The sequence below is a fragment of the Empidonax traillii genome, unplaced genomic scaffold (genome assembly GCF_003031625.1).
Source record: "Empidonax traillii isolate 1590-97213 ecotype Southwest subspecies unplaced genomic scaffold, ASM303162v1 scaffold1067:size500408, whole genome shotgun sequence".
NCBI lineage: Eukaryota > Metazoa > Chordata > Aves > Passeriformes > Tyrannidae > Empidonax > Empidonax traillii.
In genome coordinates this window covers 456887-484635 of record NW_020956260.1, presented here as the reverse complement: position 1 = coordinate 484635, position 27749 = coordinate 456887, and the positions used below count along the sequence as shown (strand labels likewise).

The 27749-nt window shown below is 42.1% G+C and overlaps 1 protein-coding gene across 2 annotated transcripts; it reads right to left on the bottom strand.

Annotated features, from left to right (window-relative positions):
• Positions 1 to 347: 347 nt before the first annotated feature.
• TMEM45A (transmembrane protein 45A) lies at positions 348 to 21030 on the bottom strand. Of its 2 annotated transcripts, XR_003573606.1 has the most exons (7): positions 20933 to 21030; positions 9148 to 9357; positions 6945 to 7157; positions 6270 to 6454; positions 4962 to 5023; positions 3977 to 4122; positions 348 to 2576 (listed from the first exon to the last, which is right to left on the bottom strand). XR_003573606.1 is itself a non-coding variant. In XM_027904588.1 (6 exons), exons 2-6 carry the CDS (start codon positions 9335 to 9337, stop codon positions 2483 to 2485), a joined length of 828 nt encoding a protein of 275 aa, XP_027760389.1. In that variant the 5' UTR covers positions 9338 to 9357; positions 20933 to 21030; the 3' UTR covers positions 348 to 2482. The 2 variants fall into 2 exon arrangements, 1 of the variants encoding a protein (XP_027760389.1); XM_027904588.1 differs by lacking the exon at positions 4962 to 5023.
• Positions 21031 to 27749: the final 6719 nt, after the last annotated feature.

Genomic DNA, 27749 nt, shown 5'->3' with positions numbered 1-27749 from the left:
GGGCATTAAGGGACCAGATACACTCAAGTTTTCTAGTGCCTCAGTTTTAAGGGTGGTGAACCTTTAGGATCTAAATTCCTTGCTGTCATATTTGCTTTTAGTTCAGTCTGGTTTTAGTTACAAGGAAAAAAAGTATTTATTTATGGAATATAGAACAAATATCACAGTTTCTAATGACAAGGTAGTACTGACCTTTCTTGAATTCAAGTGCAACTTGTTCAAATGTCTGTGTGGGTTATGACGGTAACCTGTATATCCCACCCCATCCTATCCCATAAATGGTTATATTTTTTTCCATGAAAACATGACAGACATCTTACATGAATAAATCAATTTTATTTAAATAAAATTACAGGTGCATCTTGTCTACTAAAAACTACCATACAGTTTTTCAAAGGCTCCAATATTTAAAAATAATTTAAATTTTCTTGAGAGCAGCTACCTTTTTTTGAGTGGTGTTTGTAAACTTGTTAAACTTCCCTTTCCTCATTCAACTCAAACAATATTTGTTGCTAATGAAATGATGGAGGCTGTACCTTTTTCACTGTAATAGTTCCCATACTGTTCCTGGGAATCCCTTTTGAACATGGATTGAAAAGGATAGGTTGGGTATCCTATATAACAAAAATCCACCCTGAAACAGGGTGTTTCTTTTCTTTTACGGCACCATAAATATATCAGGCACAAAACCCCGCTATGACACTCACTTTGTGTGTGCTCTAAGTATTAAAAATTAAATTCAAGAGCCTACTGTTTCTTTGAGACTTCAATGTCTGTTTTCCCTTGCATTTCTTCAAGTTTAATAATGTGATGCCACCTTCTCTAATGCAAAGAGAAGAGAAAAACTCAACAAAGTGGAGGCACCAGATCCTACAACTGTCATTCATTCTGCATTCAGCTCTGCATTCCCTGAAGAGCATCTGGTAATATTTGAATAACAGAAGAAACACCATTTTGCAGCACCAAACTTGACAAACTGGCACTATTTGAACAGAATTTGTTGTCCTGCACTAGCATGTGTCCAAAAAAATTACAAAATAAATTTTTTTAGAAGGAGCTGTAAAGGGGAGAGGCTGTGTTCTGGCATGACCAGCTGGCCCTGGCCACCTTACTGCTGATGGATATGTAAAATGGCCAGCAGCATGCATCCCACATCAGTCCTCTGGAAAACAGAGCTGTGCCACAACTTGCCCATGCCAGTCTTTCAAAAGATGTGTTTAGAGCCATAGTGATGCTTTGAAAGTCTACCCCTTATGGAGATTGTGCTTTTGTACGACATCATCTCCTGATGTCTTTTACCACATGCCAGTTATTTCTCTTTTCTTGAAGGTGGAGCACATCCCAAGTGACATGGAGCACTGGGAAGAACACCCTGCTTTTCAATAATCAAGACTTCAGTTTTAATGGAGAAAATTAATGCAATTGAAAGTAGTATTATTTTTTAATTCACTTGCTGCTGTGGATAGCTGGGTATGAAGCTTCTATGAAAGCAACATCTGCCTTGCCTTCCCCTCAGTTCACTGTGCAGCACTGAGCAGGTTGCCTGGTGACTGCAGGGGTGACACAGGGAAGAGGATTCAAAATCATCTTTTCCTGCCCACAGATCAGCATTGTCCACTCCTGACCCAAAGTCTGGGTCACGTACCTGCTCTGAATCGTGCAGAAAACCACTGAATTTCACCAAAGGAAAGGAAATAACTTTGGGGAAGAAAGTTTCCTTCAGCTGCTGCCTGACTGGACATCTCTCAGCCTTTCTGGAAAAGAAGTTGCTCCAGGAGCCAAGGGAAGGCAGAGTCACTTCCACTGCCTTACAAAGTCAAATGATAGCAGAAAGATAGGACTGTCTTTGCATAAGAATGAATAACTGCAGTGGCTTTTGATCTTCATAGACCTCTTTGGTCCTCCTACCAATCTTGGTAGTGTCTCTGTAGAAGTGAACACACTACACACTCTTCAAGGAACTGTGAATGGGTTCGCAGTGAGAAGTTCTTTCTGTTTAACATAAAGCCCCAAGCAGAGACACAAGGCAGATGGAAGATTCTGTGGTTTTTATCTTGTTCTACTGTCTTCCAGGTCTGCACAGTTATTTATGCACCGTTACTTGCAGGGCAATAAACGTGCATATTTGGACACCCTAATTATGGAAACTTAAAAGTATGTTCAGTGGCAGCTGAAAAACATTTTGCTTAGCTTTTAATAAAGCAACATGCAGACTTCATTGTGCCACCTCATATGCTCCAAGTCAGTCTAATATTAGTTGGATTTTCTTTGAAGCATGTAATAAGCAAGGTACTAGTGCAACCACTGCAAACTGATACCAAGCTTACCCTCCAAAAATAAAGATGTAACAGTGTAGATGCAGACATCATAGGGGAATGATAATTGCATAGCAAGTTGTAGTAATGAATGAATAAGATGGCAAAAAAAGGTAGAAATGAGGTATCAATTAGCCTAATAGTTGGGCAGGTAAGCCATATTCATACTAAATTTCATCTTCTGACTCATGATCTCGTTCACATGTTTTCAGTAAACCCATTTCCATGGATTGGGACCGTTTAACCTTTGAACGAACTGCCCTGGAAACAACAACAAAGAAAAAAGTTGTCAATAACAACTCAGAGGCTCATCTGACCATTTTTACATGGTAAAAACCGGTTAAATTCTTGCATCTCATCAGCGAGTTAGGATGACTGATTTATAAAGACTTGTAATGTTTCTTGGTGGAAGACATCCTAAAGAGAAAATAGTGTAATAATGTACACAATAATAACGTACATACTAATAGTGTAAAATAATAGAATCTGGGCAGAATTTAACCACAGGCCTTGGCTGTAGATACCTTTATGCTGGCACGAATGACATGGCATTCAAAGCCAGGTTGGACTGGGCTTTGAGCAACCTGGTCTAGTGCAAGGTGTTCCTACCCATAGAAGGGGAGTTTGAACTTGATGATCTTTAAGGTCCCTTCCAACTCATTCTGTGATTGGTAAGTGTTGCCTTTAATGGTACCACCTGACTGTACTGCTGGTAAGAGCTTGTTCTTACACACCTAAAACCACCTTAAGCAAACCTCAGTGTACTGTCTGGATACTTCAGTGCTGTGCCAACCTACCCTTGGAAGGCAACTCTGCTCAGTGTGATCAGCCTCATCTGAGGCCTTGTCTGGTGCTGCAGCAGCCACTGTTCCCTGCATCAGAAGGGATGTAGGACTCAACAGCTGCCATTCTTTACACAGCAAACCAGTTACCCAGCCTTGACTGGCAGTGCCTTTCGGACTGAGATCCAAAAAGAACTGGCACCTCAGAGCAAAGCAACTCTGTAAGAACTATATATGGCCAAAGTATGACTAAATAGGGTTATCAGGATGGTAGGGGTAAAAGTAAGGAGTGAGAAGCATGTTTAGGACAGTGCAGGCAAACACTTGGTAGGGTTCTGTGGGCAGAAGGTGATCACGTTTTCTGATGACCTGGTGGCAGAATCAGGCTCATTTTTACAGCCTAATTACCACTGTAGTTGTGTGGTTAGGAAAATGGCTAACTTTAGACTTTAGACTTTAAGGGTTCAAACTGGTTAGTAAAAAGAAATCACAGGAAATTTCTAGCAAGGAATCCTATGTAATAATCTTCAAAGTTAAGTCATGAAGCCTGCTGACTACGCCATTTGAAATTAGTGGAGATGAGAGAAAAGATGCTGCAGGAAAAAGAAGTCTCTTCTTCTAACTTTATAAGCACTTTGAAAGAGTTCTAGAGCTCATTTTATGCTGTCAGAGATGTATTTATGAATGGTTTCCTCCTTTCTTCTGAAGCAATGTTTCATGTGTTTTTCATTGATTAGTAATATCTATTTTTATTTTACGTTGCAAGACAATTTCTGTTAATTAATTTATTTTGATTTGTCAGTGAAACTTCTCTAAAATAAAGTTCCTGCTAGACTAAATAGACAGGTCACCAAAGTTTTAGTGTTTCAAGTAACTTACCAGCTGACAATTGTGTAATTCACTGCAAGTATAAGAAAAGCAAAGGCATAATGCCAGCAATAGCACATGGTCAGGAACATCATATTAGTATGATCTGTTTGATTCCACTCTGGGCTCCCATTTGGAGGGTAAAGCACAAAGCCAATCTGTAATAAAATAAAAGATATTTAGCACATGTCATTTGATGTGTATCCTATGCCATATCATGCTTTATGATGCCCATCACAAGGCAGACAAATTTTCTTACAGTGCTGCTTATTTCTGTGTTTATTATTAATAACAGTTTTGCAGTCGCTCTTAGATGCAAGGGATCACCTTACACAGTTCTGTGCAGAAATGCCTTTGAAGATGCAGAGCCAGTCCCAGAGACCCACTGCTCTTGCCCAGAAAATTAAGGACCCTGCCCAACAACCCAGCCCTGCAAAAATCACAATTATGTGCTGTAAGGAGAGGGGCTGGTGCTCAGCTGTGTGGACTCTGAACTGCAAGCACCTCACTAAACAGAAAACCTGCCCAACCACTTACACTGACTCAGTTCTTCCCAACAGTATCTGGGAATGTGTTACCTGGTTGAGAAGAGGAATAATGTATGAATAAATAAAGGTGAGCAACAAGTCTATTCCTTCTGGGCCATCCAGGGAAAAAGTCAGGTTTGAAATTACATAAAAGTGGAGCTTCCTCGTGCAAAACCCTAAGTTCTTGTGAAGTACACAGCTGATTTTTTTATTCAGAGCTGGGAAAGATCAAATTCCTATTCATGAATAAGATGGGGAAACTATTAATCGTGTGGCTACACAGGGGTCTGCATGACAAGCACTAGCCCTCTGTACTGCCTAATATTCTTCAAAGTCATCTCTCAGCAGTTTAGTTGAGAATTAAGAAGCTGGGAAGAGGAGAGGAAGGAGGAGGGGAGTGGATTTTGCATTTCCATGAAGAGAATTCAATGAATGAGGGTGTTGATGACGCAGAAAGAAAGTCCCTTTACCTTTTACAAATTTCCCATGCTGCAGCCAGTGTGTGGTTTTCAGTCACACAGATGGTTGAAGTCTGATGTGGGTGTGAAAAAAGCCACACTTAAATTTCTTGTATTTTTAGTTCTTCAATTTTTTACTTTGAAACAAAACCCTCATTGTCTCCAGAGCTAAAGAAATAATCTGTTCTAAAATAAGACTAGTCAGACAACAAAGAATAAATGGTTGCATCTATTCCTCTTATGCAAAGCTTCTTAAACCACCAAAGAAAAGTTTACAAACAAGAAAATAAAACAGCAAGTGCTGCAGCATCACATTCTTGAGTTCACTTATAGAAAAATACAACCTACTCAAAGGTCTGTCTTCTTGCCAGAGCAAGCATTTAAATATTTGATTTGGTGCTGAATGTCCAGTTCTCCTCAGGAACAGCAAACGTTTTTATTCATCGTGTCTGGCCAGCATATAAAAAAGGGAAGCCAGTCTAGACATGCTGGAAAGAAAAACTGTTGGAGTGACCTCAGTTCTCCACTATAAGATGAAACACACACCAGCACTAGTGCTCCTATTCCTTTGTTACAGGAACATTGTTACAAGAAAAAAATTGTCTCAGCAATTCACTGAATGTCTCTCTTGTTCTGATAGCAAAGAAAGGGTCGCTATCTAATATCTGTTAATTGAATAGAATCACAAGGAAGTGAGGGCATGGAAGCTACATTTTGAAAAGTCCTTTCAGGAGCCACATCCCTGAAACATCAAAGTTTTGGCTGTTATTTTTTCTGCTCAGTTCCCAAAGCACCAGAAAAACAGAAGGCTTTATATCACCCAATCTCTTATGGGTCAGTAGCTTAAGTACCTTTTGAGCCAGGCAACATCAGTGAGGCCTTTGCCTCACCTGTTCAGTACTCCACTGGGCATCTACTCACTGCTCCAGCAGCTGACAGTGGAGACTCTCTTTGTAAAAGACAGTATGTGTTTCCATGCTCTAAAATCACTGCCATTTGGCTGGCCAATTTGGAACAGAGTGTTAAAGGGATCAAAGAAAATGGTCAATGACTGTAGTAAGGGAGTGCTCAAGAAAATCACCTTAGGTTTTTTTATTGATTCAGCTAAAAGACACTAGAAGTAAAATGCTTCTTCTTCTTCTGTAAAAGGGATATGAGAAATACTTTTATCTCTTTAGAGGAACATTAAGACTGCATTATGTTATAAGTCTTTTGATGTCTGTGTTTAAAAGGCATACAGATCACCTGTGAAACATCTGCAAAGGGTTAAATGACTAATTTTGGTGAGGAAGAAATTCCTAAGGCAGAAAAGTGACCTACCTGCCAGAACCAGCTGCCTTGTAATATACAGAGGCTTGTACGGAGCATTTCTAGCACAATACTGCCACGGAAGAAAACTTCCAAAAATATGCAGGCAGCAGCTCCAAAGATAGCAAATAGCAGTAACTGATGAACATGAACATCCAGCATAGCTCTCCCATGAAGATGGTAGCAGAAGAGAAAACCTGGAATAAATTGTGATCAGTTTAACATCTTTTCTTCCCTTGTAATCTTCCTGTGTTTGCTTTTAGAAAACAGTGAAACTTTGGCATGTCTTTTATGCCAGTACCACCTTCACTCACATTGCTTTAGCTAACTAGTTGTGCACCATGTCAGCACACACACTGAAGCACATGCCAGTTATTAAACACTTACCTGAAAGACACTTGTACTACTATTTCCATAACATTTCTGTTGCTGTCTGAACCAGTTAGGAAAACACAGATAGACCTTTCCAGTGTGTGACCATGATCTGGGCTGCAGTGCAGACAAACCCTCAGCAGTTTAAGGAGGGCCAAGACTGATCTTTTCTTGGTCTCTTCTAAGTGTTTCAGGGAGTTATACGCCCCAGCTTTTGTAGGCTCATTCTCTAAGGTGGGTTTAAGGTTCCCAGACCAAAGACCAATACCCTTCCACAAGATTCATGCCCACCCCTGCAGGGAGAGGTAAACTGACCTTCAATAAAGACTGCCAAGGAAAGCATCATCCTGTCCGTGGCAACTGGCAATGCATTGGTCCCATGTGCCACAATGTCAACCAACCCAGAAATGCCATAGAAGAGGTACATGGTGGCATGTTGCCAGTTCATCAGGTGATCCCAGTGCTTTTTCTCGTAGTTATACAACTTCAGATGAGGTCCATCGGGAACAAACTGCTCAGCCACCATTCCTGTGCATGAAACAAAAAATAGAACCATTTGTTCTGGTGCTTAAGATATAGACTGATGATAAGTCTTCATAAAAACCATATATTCCCATACAGTATAAAGACACTAAATTTGGGGGTTAGTCTGGTTATTCTGGGTGATTGCTATGTTTTGCTCCCTTCTGCCCAGTACAGCCATTCCCAATAAAGTTTTTAACACGTTGTCCAAATTCAAGTGAAGATACACAGAGGCCTCAAAGATACTAATTTTACATAAATTCTCAAGAAAATAGGCAGTGGGTGGAGGAGAGATGAAATAAGCTGCTTTGCTAAGGGAAAAACCACAGAGTGATTTATTAAGCAATATATTAAGCATCACATAATCTGGAGGGGAGAAAGTCAGAGCAAACCAGACTTCAGCTCTGGTCCTGGTGGAATTATTTGCATCTTGCAGTTTCCAGCAATGAAAATGAAAACAACTACTCTGTGCTGCTTTTTCTCCTTTTAAACAATTGCTATTGTAGTAGTCCCCTGACTGAATTTTTCAGCTGCCTTTCCCAGTGGTTCAAATACGAATATAACACATGCTAAAGTCTCCAAAAGAAAGATTTACCATTTCAGTGCCCTGCCACATGCAGGATGACAGAGTTTAGACACCTAATTCAAAGGAGATTTTTCCTCTATAGCCATAAAAGGAAACCCCTCCACCGTGCAGGGTTATTAAAGGTCCCATGATAATGTACACTGAGTTAGTATTTGAATCACTGCTCCACCCTCTCTCTCCCTTACCTCGGCCCCTCAGTGTCTTGCTAACTAGCTGCAGTACTCCAGCAAGTGGAAAGCTGCTTTTAGATCCTTTATATGATCAGTGAAGTTTACAAAGGGTTTAAAATTTGTTATGTTTTTAAAACATTAAAGCTAATTATGTTGTTTATAAAGCATGGGCCAGTATCCTGCTGTATAGGTAGATATGCTGCAAAGCAAATGCAGTGTTTTTCTACCTTTATTTCAAGTTTTCATAACATGGAAACAGCAGGTTTTACTCCTTCTACTGCCTTTATTGTTTGTCTCTGCCAAGTGTTCCTGTCTACGCTTTTTATTAGAATTGAAATTGCAATATGTTAAAATAATAGCTTTTTGTTTCAGAGGGAAAATAAAAACAGTAGATGAATGTTTTAACTACCCAACTACCTCTAGACACAGACTGGAAATTTGTGGAAAAGATGTCCACACTCCCACCTCAAAATGAATGCTAAAATTTAGTTTTTTATAATTTTTAAAGACAGATCAAAATTTATACTGTAGGCACAACATCCCTTCAGTGCTGATGTATCTTAACTGATTCAACTCCGTGAGTGAAAGGAAAAACAAGAACAAGATTTTGTCACAGTCTGCACCTTGATTAGAAACCAGGCAACACTAAGCATCCAAAGAAGAGTAGATAAATAGAATATAAAAGTCTAAAAATACTTCTGTGGGTTTGTATCCAGACCTGGACAAAAGAGAAGGAGAAACAGCTCCCTTACACCCACCCCACACCTCACAGCCACAGTCCTGCAGCAATTAAATCTGGAGCTCAGTCTTTCATTGTGAATGTTTTCACTTTCAAATGACACTAATGAAAAATCATCTGCATAATTTACATATTTTATCAATAACTTATTGGGCACTGTCACCATCGAAGATGACTGGATTCAAAATAGAAAAGCCATGCCCCCACAGTCTGGTGCTCCCAGTCTGCATATGAGAGCCCCTTGCCTAAATACCTTATCTCCCTCCCTGAGGCAGTGAACAGCGTACAAACACTGAGATGGACCACCTGTGAAGCACTCAGGAGGCCTCAAAGAAGCTCCATAAGAGTGCTAGGGATGGAAACTATGTTACAGACATAATTTTGTGGACAAAATACCAAAACCAAAAGAGATCTGTTTTATCAGAGAACAAAATTTAAAAAAAAAAGAAGTCTTAAAAAGAACAACTTTTTTGTTGTCTACCCTGAGTCCTCCTTACTTACCAATGAGGGCAAAGACGGCTTTGATGATCCCCTCAACAAACTCCAGGCGCTGAAATCCTGCCCTGGAACCGAAGTAGCAAGCGTTCTTGTTTTTTCGACAGGCGTACTTCAGTGGGTACTTCACTGACCACCATAAGCCAAAAAGAAGAAAAAAGCTTCCAGGGAGGGCATGCCCTTTGAAATTGCCCATGGTTTTCTGCTAGGCAACACCTGAAAGAGAAACAAATGCACACCAATGATGGGAGTACTGGGAGGATTCTGTGGGTTATAATTTTAAAGTATCTCCTCACATAGATCAAAAAAGTGTCACTGAATTAAGTACTTACACTTTATTTAAAAATAAATGTGTGTACTTATCTTTCCTGGCTGTTCAAAACACCCAGCCAGCCAGTCTTCCCAACTCCATAGCTTTGCAGAACAGGAGTCAGAGACCCAACTGCAGAGCAGCTGACCTGAAATGCAGAGCTGGCAGTCGGCAAGTTAAGGTTAGAAAAAGCCATATGTAGAAAACAAGGGTAGAAAATAGCCACACTATGTCTTGTTGTTTAAGTTGTACTAGCAAAAAGGAGAACACAAATATTCACTATTTGTTTCTTTCACCCTTAGAAGGGTTTTTTCCTCCACAAAGGGAAACCAAGACAATACCTGAAGGAAAAATTAGTTGTGTACACATCTGATGGGTAACTCTTAACTAGTAAATTTTATTTTGTATTTCAATCTAGTTGTCTTGTCACAATTTACAAACATCAAGTAATTATCAGTATTTGATAGAAAATTATGCACCCACAACTAGATACATATTATTGAGTACATAATGTGCACTGAAGGGTAAAGTTATTGGTTGGTCAGGATTATATAGTCCTTTTAAAAAAGTGCCATTAATAAAACCTAGTAATTCTGGTCATTGTCCCAATTTTTTGGATAGTTGAACAAGTAATTTCTTCATTAAAATGATTGTTCTAACAATAAATGGCAATTTTTCTTTAAGTTGTTATAAACTGAGTTGTTGTGCATCATGGCCCAAGGGCACACTGAATCTTTGCATGGGCAACAATCAAGAATAACTTTAGAAGGATTGCCAGTCTGTACTTTCTGTTATTACTGTTGCTGACCTAAAACTTTAAACGCCACACTACACTGGAGACATCTGGTTACAAACAGAACATGGAGGTTCTGGTATATTTTTCTTTTTCATAAGTATTTCCTATGGTCAGCTCTGCATAAGAAGTTTTAAACTGCGGCTTGTGGGCCACGGAGTACTTGCAGCTGGTTCACGTAATGCTGTCTAGTCACGTAGCATGAGCCCTCCCCTATTTCTGGAGGCTAAATTCCACTGAAAGCATTAATTTTATTTTCATTTTTTTAGGAAGAGAAACTTTTCCACATGCCCAGGTCCTGGAGCTGCATGAGGAGAGGTGACCTATATAGCCACAAAGGAAAAGGAAAAAAAAAATAGGATTGCATGAAGCAGACTGTGATTTAAACAGGAGTGCTGAAGAGGGTCCTGTGCCCCCTGACTGTCCCTTCTCTTTCAGAGTGATCTCCCCCACTGTAAGGGCTGCAGAGGGGGACAGGTGAGTTTTAAGTTTTCCCTGGATAAAACTCCACTTAGCTAATTTCTAGGGAAGCACTGGACAACTACAAGTAAAGAGAACTATGATACTGGTTGCCCAAGCAAGACCATTTCTGGATGTGCCCTCGCGGGTATTTCCAGTGTTGGCATCTGTGGATGGAAGCTTGGCAGGAGAATGTGCCCAGGTGGCTGCGCTGAGCTCAGGGAAGCAGCACCTGCCAGTTGTGGGGCAGCCAAACGGGGCATGAGGAATGCGTTTAGGAATGAAACATAAAGGGTTCCCATGTGGGATTCCTGCTGTGTGGGGAAGGGCTTCAGCATGTCACTTGTCTCTGGCCAAGAAGAAAAGCCAAGATGCCATGCCCAGAGCTGCTGTGGGGGATTTTGGCTCACTGGGCATCCAGCCAGCCCCTCAGGTCAGAGCGGCAGAGGCCGTGAGGAGGAGCAAGTGGTGGCAGACCCAGTAGGCAGCTCTCAGCATGGGTACCCCAGGCACCAGGGTGATGGTCATCCCCCACATTTCCACATACAAAATGCTGAATTAAGCTCTAAACCTCCCTGGGGCTGAGCACGTGTTAGTGGTGCCAAATCAGCCTGCTTGTGAGCTGAGCATCTCTGATCCCAACCCAGGGTGGACTGGGCAGGGCTGGAGAAGGAGGTGGCACCCAAGGGTTGGCAGAGCCTTTCTCTGCCTCCTCTGCCTCCCCCACCACCCCTAAAGTTCCTGTGGGCTGACACCTGTGTGTTTTATTTGCAGGTGGGGAAAGCACTGCTCACTCTGTAGCAGCCTCCAGCACAGCTGGGCTCTCAATGGTGAGGGCAGGGGCTCAGACCCATAGGTTAGACCCAGCCCAAACAAACATTTTGGGGCATCTTTAGTTCAAAGAGTCTGACCAGCTCACACATCACTGCCAGTAGTCACTGCACCATTTTTTGCCTCAATAGAGGGCAATACTAATTAGATAGGGGCCTAAACTTTGCTTTAACCTTTAAAGTATTTCTTTTGCTTTTCAAACCTTAATTTCTGGTTCTTTTAAAATGTACTGGCCTGAAAGGCATTGCTGTCTTTTCAAACATGTTTGTTTTTCCTCTTCTTTGAATGAAAGGAAGAGGGGAGGAGTGGAGAGTGGCCTTTCCTCACTATATATCTGATCTCACTGAACACCATTCATTAGAAAGATTTTATTCATTAGAGATTTTATTATTCACCACTGGTATAGAGCACTCCAAATAGAACGATTTAACCTGTACCCCGTATCAAAGTAACATACTGGATTAAAAATGTAAATTAAACCTATAAAAAGCTTCCCTCTAGGAGAGTACAGCTGCAGTAGGAGTGAAATGAAAGTTGTGTTGATGTCATTTGTAGTGCATGGTATACAGAACCTCAAAATCAATTCTCAATCTGTAAATTCACACCTGGGCTATCCAGAGCGTTAATCATTGGAGGATTTTTCTGGGTAAACTATCAAGATGCTCTTTTCAAACTATTTTTTAGCTTTCAAAATAAGGGAAAATATGAAAAGGAACAACTCTTGCTGCACATCTAATATAAACAAAACAGAACCAGAAATGTTCATTTTTGCTATAAACCATACATATCATTAGTTTAGAAACTGTAAACTTCAGTTTGAGTTCATTGAAAGATGTTGGGGTTTATTTGTAGGATTTCTCTAGAAGGACACACATCAGATCTGTCAGCCAGCTGTTGTGTCAGACCTCTGTAACGCTGCAACTCCACACAGTTGGTTTCAGAAAGGAGTTATACAACTTACACTTTAAATCCTTAGTAAACTTGAAAACTTCATGACAGAGGTTATCTTAAGCTGACTATATTTCCCAATTCATTAATTTTCTCTTTTCAAGCCTGAAAGTTTATTTTGGCGAGTCTAGAAGTCACCTGCCACCACCCAGTTTTGATGTGACTGGGTTTTGCCTGCAAGTAAGCTGGAGGATATTGCATGATTTGGAGGCTTAGTATGACACTGAGAACATGGTGAGGCTAAGCAGAAACTCCTCAGTAGGAAGATCACTGTGGGATCAGGAGGTGGATCTGGGAGGTGGGAGGTAGAGGTGCAACGGGAGGTGAAAGGAGAGGAGGACATTGAGGGACAAAAAAAATCCCAAGGTTGCCCCACGGGTGGGTGCCACCCACTTGGCCCCAAAGCCACCCAGGCATGCCAGGTGCCACATGCGTCCCTGCAGCTGGTGACCTGCTTCCCCAGCCTCAGCCCTGTCCAAATCCTGCTCCTAACCCTGCCAGTCAAAGCTGAGGTACTCACAAAAGTCATGCAGGCAGCTGGCATCACCTGGCCACAGCCATCACTGGATGACAGGCTTTGGATTCCCAGCCAAAGCACACAGATTCCTTGACCATTGCTGATCAAATCATCACTGTTACCTGATTTGTGCACCCCCAGAATCCCTGCAGGCTCACTCAGCTTCCCCTGTCTCCACCCTCAAGTCTCACCACCCAGGACCCTTCCACCACTACCAACAAGCAGCTGTGGGGCGCAGCAGCGGGGGCACCAGCAAAGTTTGGAGTCCAGTTGGGGGAAGCTCCCCCTCTGTCAACCAGTAGGGCTGAAACTCCGAGGATCATGCCCAGGAACCAGACAAGGCATTTGTCCCAGCCCAGATTCAGGCTTTTCACAGAAAGTACCCCTTGAAACCCTGCTCCCAGGAGAGTGTGGGGCATGCCAGGAGAGGAGGCTGCTGTCAGAGTTCAAGGGTATCCATGGGCTTTAACTGCCCCAACCAATCTCACCCAGGACCCCTACCTGGAACCCCTGATCAGGGGCCCATGGTCACAGGGAAACTGGAGAAAAAGTAATTAGACACATTTATGGCAATAAACTCAATTATTGAGGTAGTTTATAAATTTTAAGTACTAGTCAATGTTTCTGCAGCTGATTGGAATAAAGAGCAAAAATATTTTACAGCTACCTGTGAATGCGAGATGCTTTTCTTTTCATATGTGAGAACTCCAAGCACAGCTTTTCTTGCAATAATCACAGCAAACACTGCATGATTCAGGCTTTCCCAGTGATTACAAAGCTGTATGGTTATACAAAAGTGTTTTTACACCCAAAATTTGCCAAGCCAATACAGGCTGCTGACAACTGCTAACACATTCCTCATGTAGCTGTAATGCTTTGTTTACCTGGGATATTCATCCCTCTGTTTAGGTTACTCCTTGGGGTCAGAAGGTAACGTGGGATTCCACTGGCAAAAAGGGAGTGAGCAAAGGCAGTTTCCAAGTGAGCATTCAAGAGGTGTGCATATTTGTGGGTATTAAGAGCTGCCTTTTCGGCCTGAAAATTACCTCACACCATGAGAACCGTGAAATGCTGGCAAGAAATAGACTTAGATGGTTGATTTAAAAATCTTCTGACTTTTTTGGGAGGGATGTTTCACAACATTTGCCAGTTTGATTCCTGATGTCTTAAGACCACTCTTGTGCAGACTGAGGCAAGACTTGCAAGTGATATGGAGAAACCAGATATACCACCTGCTTGCTCGGAAGACTTCTCAATTGCTTCTGGAAGCACTAGATTAATTTCCCTTTTATTTCTATTTCCCTTTAAAGAACAACCAGGGGTTTGGCCAACACAACCTGTATGGGATGGGGGCACAAGCAGCAGCTAATCCAGAGCTTGCCCTGCAGCAGGCAGCTTCCTTTCCCTGCACATTTTCCTGCCACAGGAGCATATCTGGCAATTTCCTGTGTTTGTCAAGCCCTGGGGGATGTTACACAGGACTATCAAACCAAAATGTGGATTTTTTTCAGAAATTACACAAGTTATGAAGCCTCAAATTCGCTCTGCTGCAATGCTTTCGTTTCTGCTACAGAACCATATAACAACAAAAGTAAAACCCAAAGATTAAACATTACTAATTTTTTCTTCCATATGCTAGATTAGGAAACAGTGATGGGGAGTTTATAATATGTGATATGAAATGTTTATTTATCCATAACAGCCACAGGAGTGGATTGTGATATCAGTGAGAATGCTGCATCCAGATAAGAGCAGAAAAAACATCTGTAGGCATTTTCCAATCAGTGCACAGGCTGTGATCACACAGCTTGTACCAAAAAATGAAAACCAGCAAAGCCCAAATGCATGTAAGACAAAGAAAATCACAGATAAGTTTAATTCAGAACCAAAGTTTCCTCCTTGCAGTTAAATACCTATTCAAGAGACAAGTGACTTTTATCCTGCAGCACATTGTATTGTAAACGTCACAGACAGCCATGGGGATCTGAAAAACTGTCTGCTGTAACTACTTTGTTCACTAAATGCAGTACTGATTTCATATCACGACTAAAAGCATTTCAGCAATTACAGCCCCATGTTTACAGATGAGATCACTGCTCTAGTGTTAAGGAAATACTCAGCTGGCACCTGTAGGTCCTTTAAAATTAAACTGGAACAAAGTATTGTGTATACTGATGAAAGCAGGACACAAGACTTCTTGAAATGCTAAAAAATGACAGGACAGCCTTGATATTTTTGGCTTAAGGACGTGGGAGATAAAGATTTTCAGTTCAAAAAAAAAAAAAAGAAATGTCATGAATAGGTGTCTCTGAAGCCTGTAAGAGAAGAATTCAACCCTTGGTAGAATCTTCAGGCCTAGAAGACAGGGATGAAAACCAAAAATCCCAAAGAGGTAATGAACAGAAATCCATCTGCTGACCTTAAAAAGAGTGGACTCCAAAACACAGTCTCCCACAGTGACGAGTTTGGGCCCACAGTTTGAACTACTCTGTTTTTTTCAGTGTCTTGCATCTGTCAGAGACTCTTCCTTCCCAGATACTTGTCCTTGTCAGCCTTCTCAGTGCTCCTCACTGTGTTTTTCATCTCTCATGACCGTCAGTTTTCTGGCTTTCTCTCCCCATTCTCTGTGCATCTGCTCATTCTGTTTCTGCTCCCATAGCCAAGCAGGCTATCTCCAGGGGTTATCCAGGGACAAAAACACTACATAATAGTCTTACCATTGGCTCTTGATATCTGAGCAGCTGCTAGTCTGTGGATATGAAATTTTTGGTCTTCAGGACTGCCAAATTGGAGTCTTTTATTCAGATCACCACAAGTTCAGAAAACATAGACACACAAAAAAATAATCTTGTAATTGCATGGGATACATAAAAGAGTCATTTTTTCCCATGAAAGATTCATAGTTTCTTTATTGACCATAAACCCTGGTATTTCCTAGCACTGTCTGAAATAAAGGATAAAATAGCACGGGTATGTGAGTAAACTATTGCAGGTATGAGAGTGCTACCTCCCATGGGAGTATGTTTGGCCTCAGCCACCACAGTCATTTCCCTGCCCACAGTGGGGTGACTTTCCACCTGTCCCCCACTCAGAGGGGCAGTTTCCTTCCCCACAGAGGGTCACTGTAGTCCTCCAAGCGAGGTGCTGCTGATGCAGGGCTCCTCCCAACCCCATAGACTCAAACACGCTTTAGATTGTGTGTGGCAGTGGTAGAGCACTGCTGGACAGACGTCATGAGGAAGGACGTGCTGTGACATTCCACTGCTGTGCTTTGGGAGCTCTTCACTGTCTCTTCTTTCCAGTCCAATCAGCATTGGGCTTAGCTGAAGCTCTTAGTGCTTCCTGATTTTAACCTGAATTGTGCCAGCTGGTTAAATTCCTATACGTGCTCTCTTTTTAAAGACAATTCCTTTTGTCACAGAATCACAAAATCATGAAATCACAGAATGGTTAGGAAAAGACCTCTGGAGGTCATCTACTCTAAGCCCCCTCTTAAATCAGGTTCCCCTAGAGCATGTTGCACAGGATTACATCCAGGCAGGTTTCGAATACTTCCAGAGAAGAGGACATCACAACCTCTTTTGGTAGCCTGTTCCTGTGCTCTGCCACCTGCACAGTAAAGAAATTTTTCCTCATAATCAGATGGAACTTCCTGTGTTTGTTCTGTGTCCATTGTCCCTTGTCCTGTTGCTGGGCACCACCGAAAAGAGTCTGGCCTCATTCTCTTGACACTGGCCCTGAAGATATTTGTACACATTGATGCGATCACTTTTCAGTCATCTCTTCTCCAGGTTTCACAGGCCCAACTCCCTCGGCTTCTACTCATAAGAGAGATGCTCCAGTCTACTAATCTTCACTGTAGCCCTCTGCTGGACCCTCTTCAGCAGTCCCTTGTCTTTCTTAATCTGGGGAGCCCATAACAGGACACAGCACTGCAGACGTGGCCTCACCAGGGCGGAGTAGTGGGGGAGGATCACTCATCATCTTTAAAAGCCAAAGTCACTTCAGTGAACAACCTCTTCAGAACCCTAGGTGTTCCTGATGTTCCATGGTAAAGCACGGGTCACACTGAAATTAAGAAGACTGCTCCATGGATACATGGATACCCCACTTTTGTAGGGTGTAATCCCTGGCTCCTCTTTGTCATTCCAGTTGTGTTCACTTACATGTTCTCTGCTTCCTGGAAGAGGTAAGGCTTCCTAGGCTAGGAAAATGTCAAGAGAGCAAAAGTTTGATATATCAGCTGATGATTCAGAGATCAAAACCCTTCTTTGGAGAGAAAATGAAATAAAACATGGCTTGGTTGCTGTTGGGGTCCCTTTTATAGACCTCCTCCTACAGCATCTTAACAATACAGTTGAGGTTTCAGTGGAATGATTGCATAAGACAGCAAAGCTGACAGGACCACTAAACTATGGAAAATATTTGTAATAGTGACCACTTAGGCTGTGAAAGATCCTACATTTGACACTTACAGAGCTCTTTACAGACTCTAAGAAGTTGCTGCAACTTATGTTTCCAAATACTTCTTGAAGACAAGAAGACAGCACCCAAAAAAAAGGGGGGGAGTCTACTGAGAAAACTTAATGTTTGTGTGGTCTTAAATGGTATTTTTCACCAGCAAGGAAGCCAGATATAAAAGAAAAACGTGATTAACGCTGTGCTTAAAGCAGGAGAGATCTTCAGGAATAAAGGACAAAAGGCTTGCCAACCTCAATATCATTTATAATTCTTTGGTTTCACGGGTTGTTCTCCTAATGTAAGTGCCAGTGACTGTGGAGAAAAGGCATTAAGATTTCTCTTCATTATGTAAGTACCAGATATTGCAGTGACTGTAGCCTTTGAATGAGAAACTCTGGAAGATTACAGAGAAGACCCTGTTTTAAAGAATCACCAAACACTAACAGAATAAGGTAAGCAGAATTGTCACACTGTGCTCTGCATACTAGTAAGCTTTGATCTTGAGGACAGTCTCAAGTCAACAAAAATGGGAAGGGAGCTCATCTCAACAAACACAAGAGCATTAATAAGTCCTTGATGCTATTCATAGGAAGGACTCATTTTCTTACTGAAAAATTACAGATAGGCTCCATTAGGCAATGGGATGCTCATAACAGCTCATATTTGGGCAACAAGCAGATGACACTTAAAAGACCTGAACTTTCCTTCTCCTGTCCCCTGCAAAGGAGTAGACTCTAAACCAGGGGCACATATGTTCAGAATATTTCTTGTAGTGGGACTCTGTGCTGCATTTTGCTGTCTCCTCCCGCTGAGATCTAGCCACTTGTTCTTGAATCTCTAAAGTTCTCTGAAGTTATTCTATTAACTGATTCATAACCTTCAACCATCCTGCCTATCTGTGGAGTAGAGTTAAGTAGTGCGAGCCTCAGGGCAAACAAAGTGACTAAAAATAAATGTTTAAATCTTGTGGATTTGGATGCTCTAACAAATTATATGAATGCTTGAGGCTTGCAACATTGTGTTGTGATAAGAAGAAAAAAAACAGGAAAAGCTTTCTTTGTCGGTAATTTCCACAAAACCCTGCAACAGAGCAGGTGCAATTTGCACCTAAAGCTTTGCCTTGGCCAACTTGCTTTTGTACCTTGAAGTTTTTTTCTGCAGTCTTTTCTGTCAAGATCCAGGTGTCTGACATTACTTGCCAGTGATCAAATGCACTGCCTCTGCCAACTATAGCTTGAGGGAAACACACTATTAACAGCAGAGAGCTGTGTGGATGAGAAAAAAAAATAAATAAAAAGTGAAACACTAATGAATAAATGGAAGCTTTGGCAAGGCAGTCTGTAACACTGATACTAGCTGGGAGAAACGGCTGGCTGAGTTAGCCCAGCCAGAAGAAACAAAATGCATCTGAGAAACAGGTATAGTTTCTTTTAATGGGATCACCTCATGTTGGAATTCACGAATTGGGATCAGCTCCTGGTAGTACAACACCAGCAGAAACTAGAGTCCTCCATGATGCAAGGCTACAGCAGCAGCAGCTTCAGTTCCTGCAACCCCTCCGACAACATAATTAACAGAGGGAGCAAGGCTAATGCTGTGGAGTAAGAGCTTTGAAATTCAATCAGACCAACAGATGCAGCAAGGGGCTGTATCCCCTCCCAAAACCACTGGTGTTACAGACACATGTAACCACTGTCTGGTACATCACCTATCCTAGAAATGTCTCAAATGCCAGGTCACGTGGAGCATAAGTTTTACGAATTTTTGCCCAGATAGCATTAAAATGTTGTAGCAGGCCTAATTTAGGCACAAATGGATTAGAAGGGGTGTAACTTGCCTCTTTACTTCCTGGAGCAAAAAGCAAGTGACAGGACCCAAGGTCTGGCTCCTGCTGCATAATAGGACTGGACAGCCACGCATAATAGAGTGGCACCCCACTAAAAACTAAGATATTTCAAAACCAGTGTTGAATTATTTGTAATTCCTGAGTTTAGGAGCTTAGAAGAGACGACCAAAATTACTATTACTGCCAACTTCAAGTTGCATGAGCATCTTTGGTCACATCTAAGAAATAGAGCAGGAGCCAGTTGACAGGAGTTTTGACACTGAGAAGTCTTGGTTTCAGACTGGAAACAAGGGGCTCATTTTTTGTGCTGCTGCTCTGGCCATTTGCAGTACTGACTAAAATGATCTTTCCAGGCGGATTTGTGTGCAAGAGAAGAGTAAACAGCAGTTTGCCTAAACACAGGCATAATTATTCCAGCCACTCCTCAAGGTTCATTTGAGTTTTCTTCTCCAACAGTTATTTCTACCCACACTCTCCACAACTGAGAGAAATCTGTTTGGTTTGCCCAGCTCCATTTGTAAAGAGAAAAATACAGGAAAAGCCACATAAGCGTCATAGGCAACCCTGAAAAGCAGCAAAAGACATCTGAGCAAAATTCTGAAAGGTAACTCCAGAGTTCATGACAAATTTGCGTCTAAAATGGATATTGAATACATTCTTTTTACAAAGTACTTACAGTGACTTAACAATACAGCATATGCCATAATCTAAAGAGGTCTACAGAAACAGCAATACAAGGTGATGCAAACAATATTATATATATATATATAGGAATTACAAGTTCTAAATATGAACATGCATAGTAATTTTCAAACACTCAAGTTTAAAAAGGAAGAAGCATAAATACTTTGGTCTTAAGTACTTCAGTTCCTAAACTCTTCAGAAAGCCCCTTATCAAAAGATTATTATTTTTTGATACCATGTCAAGTTTGAAGTGTTGTTAGGAGAGTAGAATATGATTTACTGATGGAAAACTGAAACAAAATGGAAAATATGAGGGGATGGGAAGTGTTTTTCTGAGGGTTATTCTGTTTTGAAATAGAATAAAGGGGCCAAGATAATCTTAGGGTTTCTCTCATATAGTAAGTAGTCACGGTTACATTTAAATTCTCTTGCTTTTGCCTGGAAATTCAAGTTTGGATGTATATCTCCATTAGAGACGTCCAAGAGGAAGGGAGAGGGAAAAAAAAAAAAAAAAAAAAAAAAAAAAAAAAAAAAAAAAAAAAAAAAAAAAAAAAAAAAAAAAAAAAAAAAAAAAAAAAAAAAAAAAAAAAAAAAGATCACACAAGAAGCTTAAAACTAAAAACCGAACACTTAATCTCCCCTTTGTTCAACAACCCAGAACCTCGACTGCAAAACCATGGGGTAAAATACTCCGGATGCCTGCAAGGGCCACGCTCGCATTTTAACACCAACAACCCTCGCGAAAGCGACTGCTGATTGAAAAGTCCCGTCCGCGCTTTTTACCTCAGGAGTGCCCCCCGCGGACCGAGTTAAGGCAAACATCGAGTAGTTGTCCTTTCACCGGGGAATACTCGACACCCCCCAGCCCTGTCCCGCCGCCCGTCCTGCCTTCCCCCCGGCCCTTCCCGCACCCGGGGACACGGAGCGCCGGGCTGCCCTTACCTGTGCCGCCCCAGCAGCCCCTTCCTCCGCCTTCCCTCGCCCCCTCCTCCGTGGGGTTTCGTTGCCGGCCCTGGCAGCCCCTCGGCGCCGGGACCCTCCAGCTGCGGCCGCCGGGGGATGCGCCGCGGCCGCTCCAGATGTTTGCGGCGCGGCCGCCCAGATGTTCCCCTGGCGGCCCCGCGGGGGGCGGGCGGTTTCCTCCCCGCCTGGCCGGGAAGGACCCAGAGCAGAGCCAAAAAAAAAGGGGCTCGGGGAAAGCGAGGCTTCCGCAGGATCCTGCGCTGCCCACCCCCTCTCTTCATGCCCCGCTTTCCAGGAAAAGCGGCTGGGAGCGGGTAGGGCTGGCGCGGGGCTGGCGGCCGGGGGCAGCGGCTCCCGCTAGCCCAGGCAGAAGAGGAAAAGTAGGAGAAGTAGGAAAAGTAGAGAGACTTTCTGACATACAAACCCTCCTTTGATCCCTTCATAAAACAGAGGCCTTTTTTTATTTACACACACACACGGTTTTCTCCACGAAACGAGCACCCATGGCTCTAGTTCCTGTAATTTCGCAGGAATGTATGGCACAGCCCTGAATCCAAAAGAAGAATGTCTAAAAATAAAATTTAAAGGATGAAACCACGGTTTTATTTGTAAATGTCTTCCTGCAGTAAACGGTGTTACTACTGGATCATTCACAACGTGACAAAAGGCATCTCACACTGCAACACCTCTGTTACAACAGCCAGCAGACAACACCAATGAAAGCCTCAAATGTGGAAAAACCCTCCTTTGAGGTATTTGCCCGGAATTTGAAGCTCTGTTTAAACCATACCAGAAGCCCCCCTGACCCTTTCCACCCCTCAGCATCGAGGTCTTGTGTTGCCACATCCCCTGTGGTTGTTGGAATAGCCGAGCCAAGGTGCAGCTCTCCCCACTAGCCAGTCATAACTTGGACTGAATTCTGAGCCATCCCCTTCAAGTCCCCTAATTTAAGATTTCTGCTTTTCAAGACCCAAAAGCTTTCTTTCTTTGGGAAATTTGTAGATGAAATTAACTCCATGTAAAGATTAAAACTTTTTCACTCTCGCTTACCTTCTCAGACAGCTCCATCCATGCCTGCTCTTTAGTTTAAAGTGACACGTTCACTATCAGATAAATACCCCTCAGCATCTGGCAAGCAGATGCCTTTGCAGGTTGTGTGATGTAATGAGTACAGAGAAAATGGCAATTAGTATTTTCCAGAAGGACCACCTCTCTGTAAACAACGTTTCAGAAACCCAGCCTCTATGGCAGCTCCTCACCTTTCCTGGTCTAAGTGACTTCTTTTGCATTTGTTTTTTTAGATGGCAGACTGCATCTCACATCAAGACATTAATTCCTACATAATGGATATCCTTCTCTTGCGGAAGAGTTTTCAGCTAGACTGAGCTAAATCAATAAGTGATACTGAAAATTGTAATTACCTCTATTTACCACTGGTTTGATATGTGTGTCTTGGCAGTGGAGACAAGCACTTCCCGGGATTCCTCATTTCCACCCACATTTAAGATGGCTTAAAAGTCATTCTAAGTAACAATCAATGTTGCCAATGTAAAAAACTCCAATTAGAATCCCCAAAACCCTGCAGGGATTCTGCATTTCCATGAGGACTATTGCAGTGTGCATTAAAGTAACCACAGAGAAGTGTGTGCATAGAATATTCTATAAAACTGCCAGGGACTACAACGATAACAAAGCATCTTTTGCAGTTTTATACCTAACACCAACAAGAGGCCAAGACTACCACCACAGTCAGTCAACTTCAAACCTTCCTTCATTTTCATCTTCCTCTTTTTACCTTATTCCAAAGTTAGTTAGGAACTTAATTTACCAGACCTCTTCCAAACTTAAGATACATGCTTGACACATGGGCAGGCAATTGAGCCCTTCTCTAGCTGGAGGAATAGAACATGCAAATAAAGCATTTGTTTAATGTTCACTGCTGATATTGAGCATTGCACCGGAAGCAAGTCATTAAAATATTTTTTCATGGCTAAGCCTAAATGCTGTGAGATGAATTTGCAAGTAGTGCTTGAACTGCTTTCCCCAGGAGTTACCTGAATTAAACATTACATGGTCAAATATCTGTAGCTCCAAGCCCCACAGGCTGGACGTGAGGCAACAGTGTTTGCTTGCAGCCCAGAAAGCCAAACACATCTCCTGGGCTGCATCAGAAGAGGGGTGAGCAGCAGGTCAGGGGAGGTGATTGTCCCCCTCTACCCAGCCCTTGTGACACCTCACCTGCAGTACTGCATCCAGGTCTGAGGTTCTCAGCACAGCAAAGATATGGAACTGTTAGAGAGGGTCCAGAGGAGTGCCACAAAAATGATCTGTAGAATGGAGCACCTCTCCTATGAAGACAGACTGTGAGAGCTGGGGTTGTTCAGCCTGGAGAAGAGAAGGTTCTGGGGAGACCTTATAGCACCTTCCAGAACCTAAAGTGGGCTTGGAAAAAGAGGGGAAAGGGACTTTTTATACAGGTAGATAGTGATAGGGCAAAGGCCAGTGGCTTTAAACTGAAAGAGAGCAGGTTTAGATTAGATATCAGGAAGAAATTCTTTGCTCAAAGGATAGTGAAATACTGGAACAGGTTACCCAGAGTGATTGTGGATGCACCATCCCTGGAAGTTTTCAAGGCTAGGTTGGATGGGGCACTGAGCAACCTGATATAGTGAGTGACATCCCTGACCATGGCAAGGGGGTTAGAACTAGGTGATTTTTTGGGTCCCTTCCAACCTCAACCATTTTATGATTCCATGAAATGTATCATAGAAGTGTGGCTGACACTGATAAATAATTGCTTTCCGGACAGAGTGCCCAGAAAGTTAAACAAATAATTCTGCCCTTGCAAAGTTCATGCAACGGTTGGATGAGGATCAAATACATGCATTGGCTACAACTTGAGGAAAAACAAACATTGACATTCTGTTTTTAATACAACTTGTAACACCAAAATAAATAAAAAGTGAATTTGAATACAAACACCCACCTTATGACAGTCCATTTTTTGGAGGGCTATTACAGATATTTGCTCTTGGATGGACTTAGAAGATACAAGCTTTAATCTGTAAAGTTTAAAAATGCTTCTAGGCCTAATCCTGTCATCAGGGGGGAAAAAAGTAGTTACATTATAAATGACTTTTTAAATTTTATTAATGTTAATAGTTATTAACTATGTTGTTGTTGTTTGAAGTACTTCTACTTTTTGTTTTTTTACAAGTAGCCAGTAAGACCTTGGTACCCTTTCAAAAAGGGTACTTTTTTCAAGTTTATGTCCTCTCCATGCAGTTTGTCAAGCTGAGTCCTGGCATATAAAAATGTATCCCCCCTTATGAAAGTCTTTCATCTAGAAGAACATGCAAAAACAATGATGCAGATAAAAAAAGTCAGAAGAGCTCAGTTTACTGCTATCTGCATTAACAGGGGAACTGCAGTGACTGCAGGAGCTTACCTGAAACAATCTATAATTCACACATAATTAGCTATGGTTCAAGTTGATTAGAGTCCTTTGAACTAATCAAGCATTTTGACATGGGGAATCTAGTGTAATAAAGCCAGAAATGCCAGGAGTGTTGGCAGTAAGAATTTTCTCCCCAGACTTATCTATTCCTGTATTATGATGATGAAGAACAGAGAAATCTGGGAAAAGCAGAAGCGCTAGGAGAAAGTAGTTTGCAGATGCCAAAGTTTTTTCTTCTCAGAATTTCAGTACTTGAAATAAATATATGTCTTAATAGTGAGAGCTGTGCAGGTGAGATTGTCTTCAGTACTGTGCTGCTTTTGTATATGTGTTAAACCATGACAAGTACAAACATGTATAAAAAAAGATGATCCCTGTCCTGACACTGCCGAACAAGAATCTTTGCTTTTTCTCATCTCATCATATATCGGCTGAATGAGAGCAAAGGTTATTTTAAAGCTGCAAATGTAAACACAGAAGTCAGAAAATCATCTCTGAGAATGTGGAATGACATTTCTTTTTACGATGCTTCAGCTTGTGAAGCAGGTTTTGTATTAGAAAGTGACAGATTATTCAAGGTGGGGAAAATGACATGCATTAACCTGTTTTTTTTGGTGAAGGATGGTCAGCAACACAGCAGTCAAACATGTCTACAAAGTATAACTTCTTAATAGCGTCAGGCAGTCAAGAGCTCATCCAGTGTACTCACTCAGGGTCAGATATCAAGCCAAGTCCTAGTTTATCAGTAGTTCCAGAAACTGGGACATGGAAGCCTAAGGCAGAGGGCTGTGGGAAAACAGGGAGTAATTTGCTGACTGAGGAAAGAAACTGAGGCTGAAGGAACTAGAAACTCTCCCTGACTCCCTCAGGTTCCTTGGTCACTTCTAGATGAGATATCTGCATGTCTGTGTTTGGCTGATAGTTTCTTATTTTGAGGCACCTGGAAGGAAACATTTAGTGTCTAGATTTTATGGAAGCACCAAACACTGAGAACAGCAATTGAAGTCTGCTGGAGCAGTTGGTTAAATCATAAAGTATTCTGAACAAATGCCAGGGCCAATGGAGTATTCAAAAAAAGTGCAGCAAATCATAATAAAAACTTCCCAGTTCCCTGGAAATAGTATCTCCTCACCTTTAATGCACACTGTGATGATAAACATTTGGAGGCTGAAGGAAAGCCACCCCAGAAAACCTTGTGAAGAAACTGGCAGCTCTGAATTCAGCACACTCTCTGGTTTGCACAGTGATAAATGGGGCTCCTAGTCCCACACTTAATCCAGGAAACACAGAGACCGGCTTCATTCCCAGACACTGTCCTGCATTTACACTAAATGAGGCACTAGTCCTGTGGGAAAAATAGTATGCAGCCAAACAATTAAATCATGTCACATAATACACATTGCGTGGAGGAAGGGAAGAGGGGGCCAAACTACACTTCCAAAGGCAGCATTAGGTCTGGATTTGTCCAGCTTTTGAGAGTTTAACTTTGCAAACCTGATGGTGTTCTTTCAGCATTTTTTTTATGTTGCAGTTTTGTCTTCCTCATTGTTTTGTTTTGTTCTCTCAGTCTCTCTGACTCACTTCTTGAAGTTCTGCACGTACCTCGGGTGAGTCAGGAGAGCTGACTGGGGGAGGACATTAGGGTGAACAACCCTCTGGACAGAGATACAAGACAGAAAGAACAGGATGGGAAAACTGGCCACTTAAGAATTTATATGAAAAGCATCAGCTGTAGCCCAGAAGAGGAAGAGAGAGGGGAAAAAGGCATTTTCAGGGCAAGAGAGAAGCACAGCTCTGGGAAGTGAAAGTGGAGTGGTGAGGAGATTATAAATCCCTTGCCCCACTGCAAGGGCATTGCCTCCTGTGACCCTTTTCCTGTGGCTCTCATGCAGCATGGCTCTGCTTGCCATGCAGAGCAGGAGCACATGGTTGTTGCTGTGCTGGTCTTCATCCCTTTGGTCACCAGGGCCAGAAAATCTCTGATGCAAAAATCTGCCCCAATACACACACTTATCAAACATATGAAAGAGAAGGAGCAGTAATGAGGCAGGAGCCCATCCAAATCACAAAAGTCTCTGTGACCAAGTGCAATATTCCCTGGAGACAGACACTTTCTCCTCAGTCACTGTCCTCCTAACTAGCTCCTTACAGATGTGGCCACGTCTCATGTCCCATCTCACCAGGATCTCCCACTTAGATGTTGTTTAGTGAAACTTTGCCCTCCCAAAACAGAATTTATAGAATCTCCACCCCAGGTCCTTGCCATCAACACAAAACACATCTCACAAACCACATGCATCTTCCTCCCATAGGCAGCTCTGGGCTGTCTCCACCACAGTCCTCCCAAGGGATGCACTAAGGAGACAGGTCCATGGAAAAATCCAGCCTGAGCTTCTCATCCCTGGTGTCACCAACACTGCTCCCAAGTCAGGCACCAAGTCACAACTGCAGGGGTGCCTTAGCACTGATTCACTTGGCTCTTTCTTCCCTGTGCTTTAATCCAAAAGCCGAGCTGGCACTGCCAGGGTAAACAGGGCCAATTCCACAGTGTTGACTCCCACAAGGTCCTGCCTTTTCACCTGGTTTCCCATAACACTGAAGCGTCTGTCAAAATGTCTGTCCATTGGCACAGACACTTTATCAACACAGGCACACTTGAACAAGAGTTTGAGCTCACGGGGCAATGTTGGATGTAATGGGGTCACGGGCAGTCAGCAAAACAACTTTGTAGGAAAAGGCTGTTGTTGGGAAGCTGGGGATTGACAGATTGCCTGTTTCTGAGAAAGAGAGAAAATTCAGGGAAAGTAGAGAAACACAGGGATAGCTTGAAAAGTAATAGTTTGTGGCCAGGCAGGGGGAGAGGTGGACAGAAACCCACAGAAACACTTCTCTTGGGAGATGCAGACATACAAATGTATAATCGTCTGCACCTCTACATGTGTGTATATATATACATATTTTTGTGTGTATCTATGTATGTACAGTGTAAATATTATATATAAATAAAATGTTATTTCGTATCTTGTTGAACAGGCACAATAAAAATTAAATTTCCAACTGATTTAGTAAGCCAGCGATTAGTGTAAAAGGGAAAGAAGGTCAGTTCTGATTCTGGGTCTCCTGCTGAAGTTCCCAGCCAAAACATCCTCTTTCAATTACAGTCAGCTTTGTTTTGACATTCCCGTGACTTACTTTGCTTGTCTTATGAAATTCAGTTGTTTTACCTCCATTTTGTTTCTGAACAAATGAATGTATTTATTTGACAGGACATATGAACTGATCCTGCCAATGTGTCCATTTGCGCTTCGTTTCACAACCATGAGCAACTCCCCCTTCAAT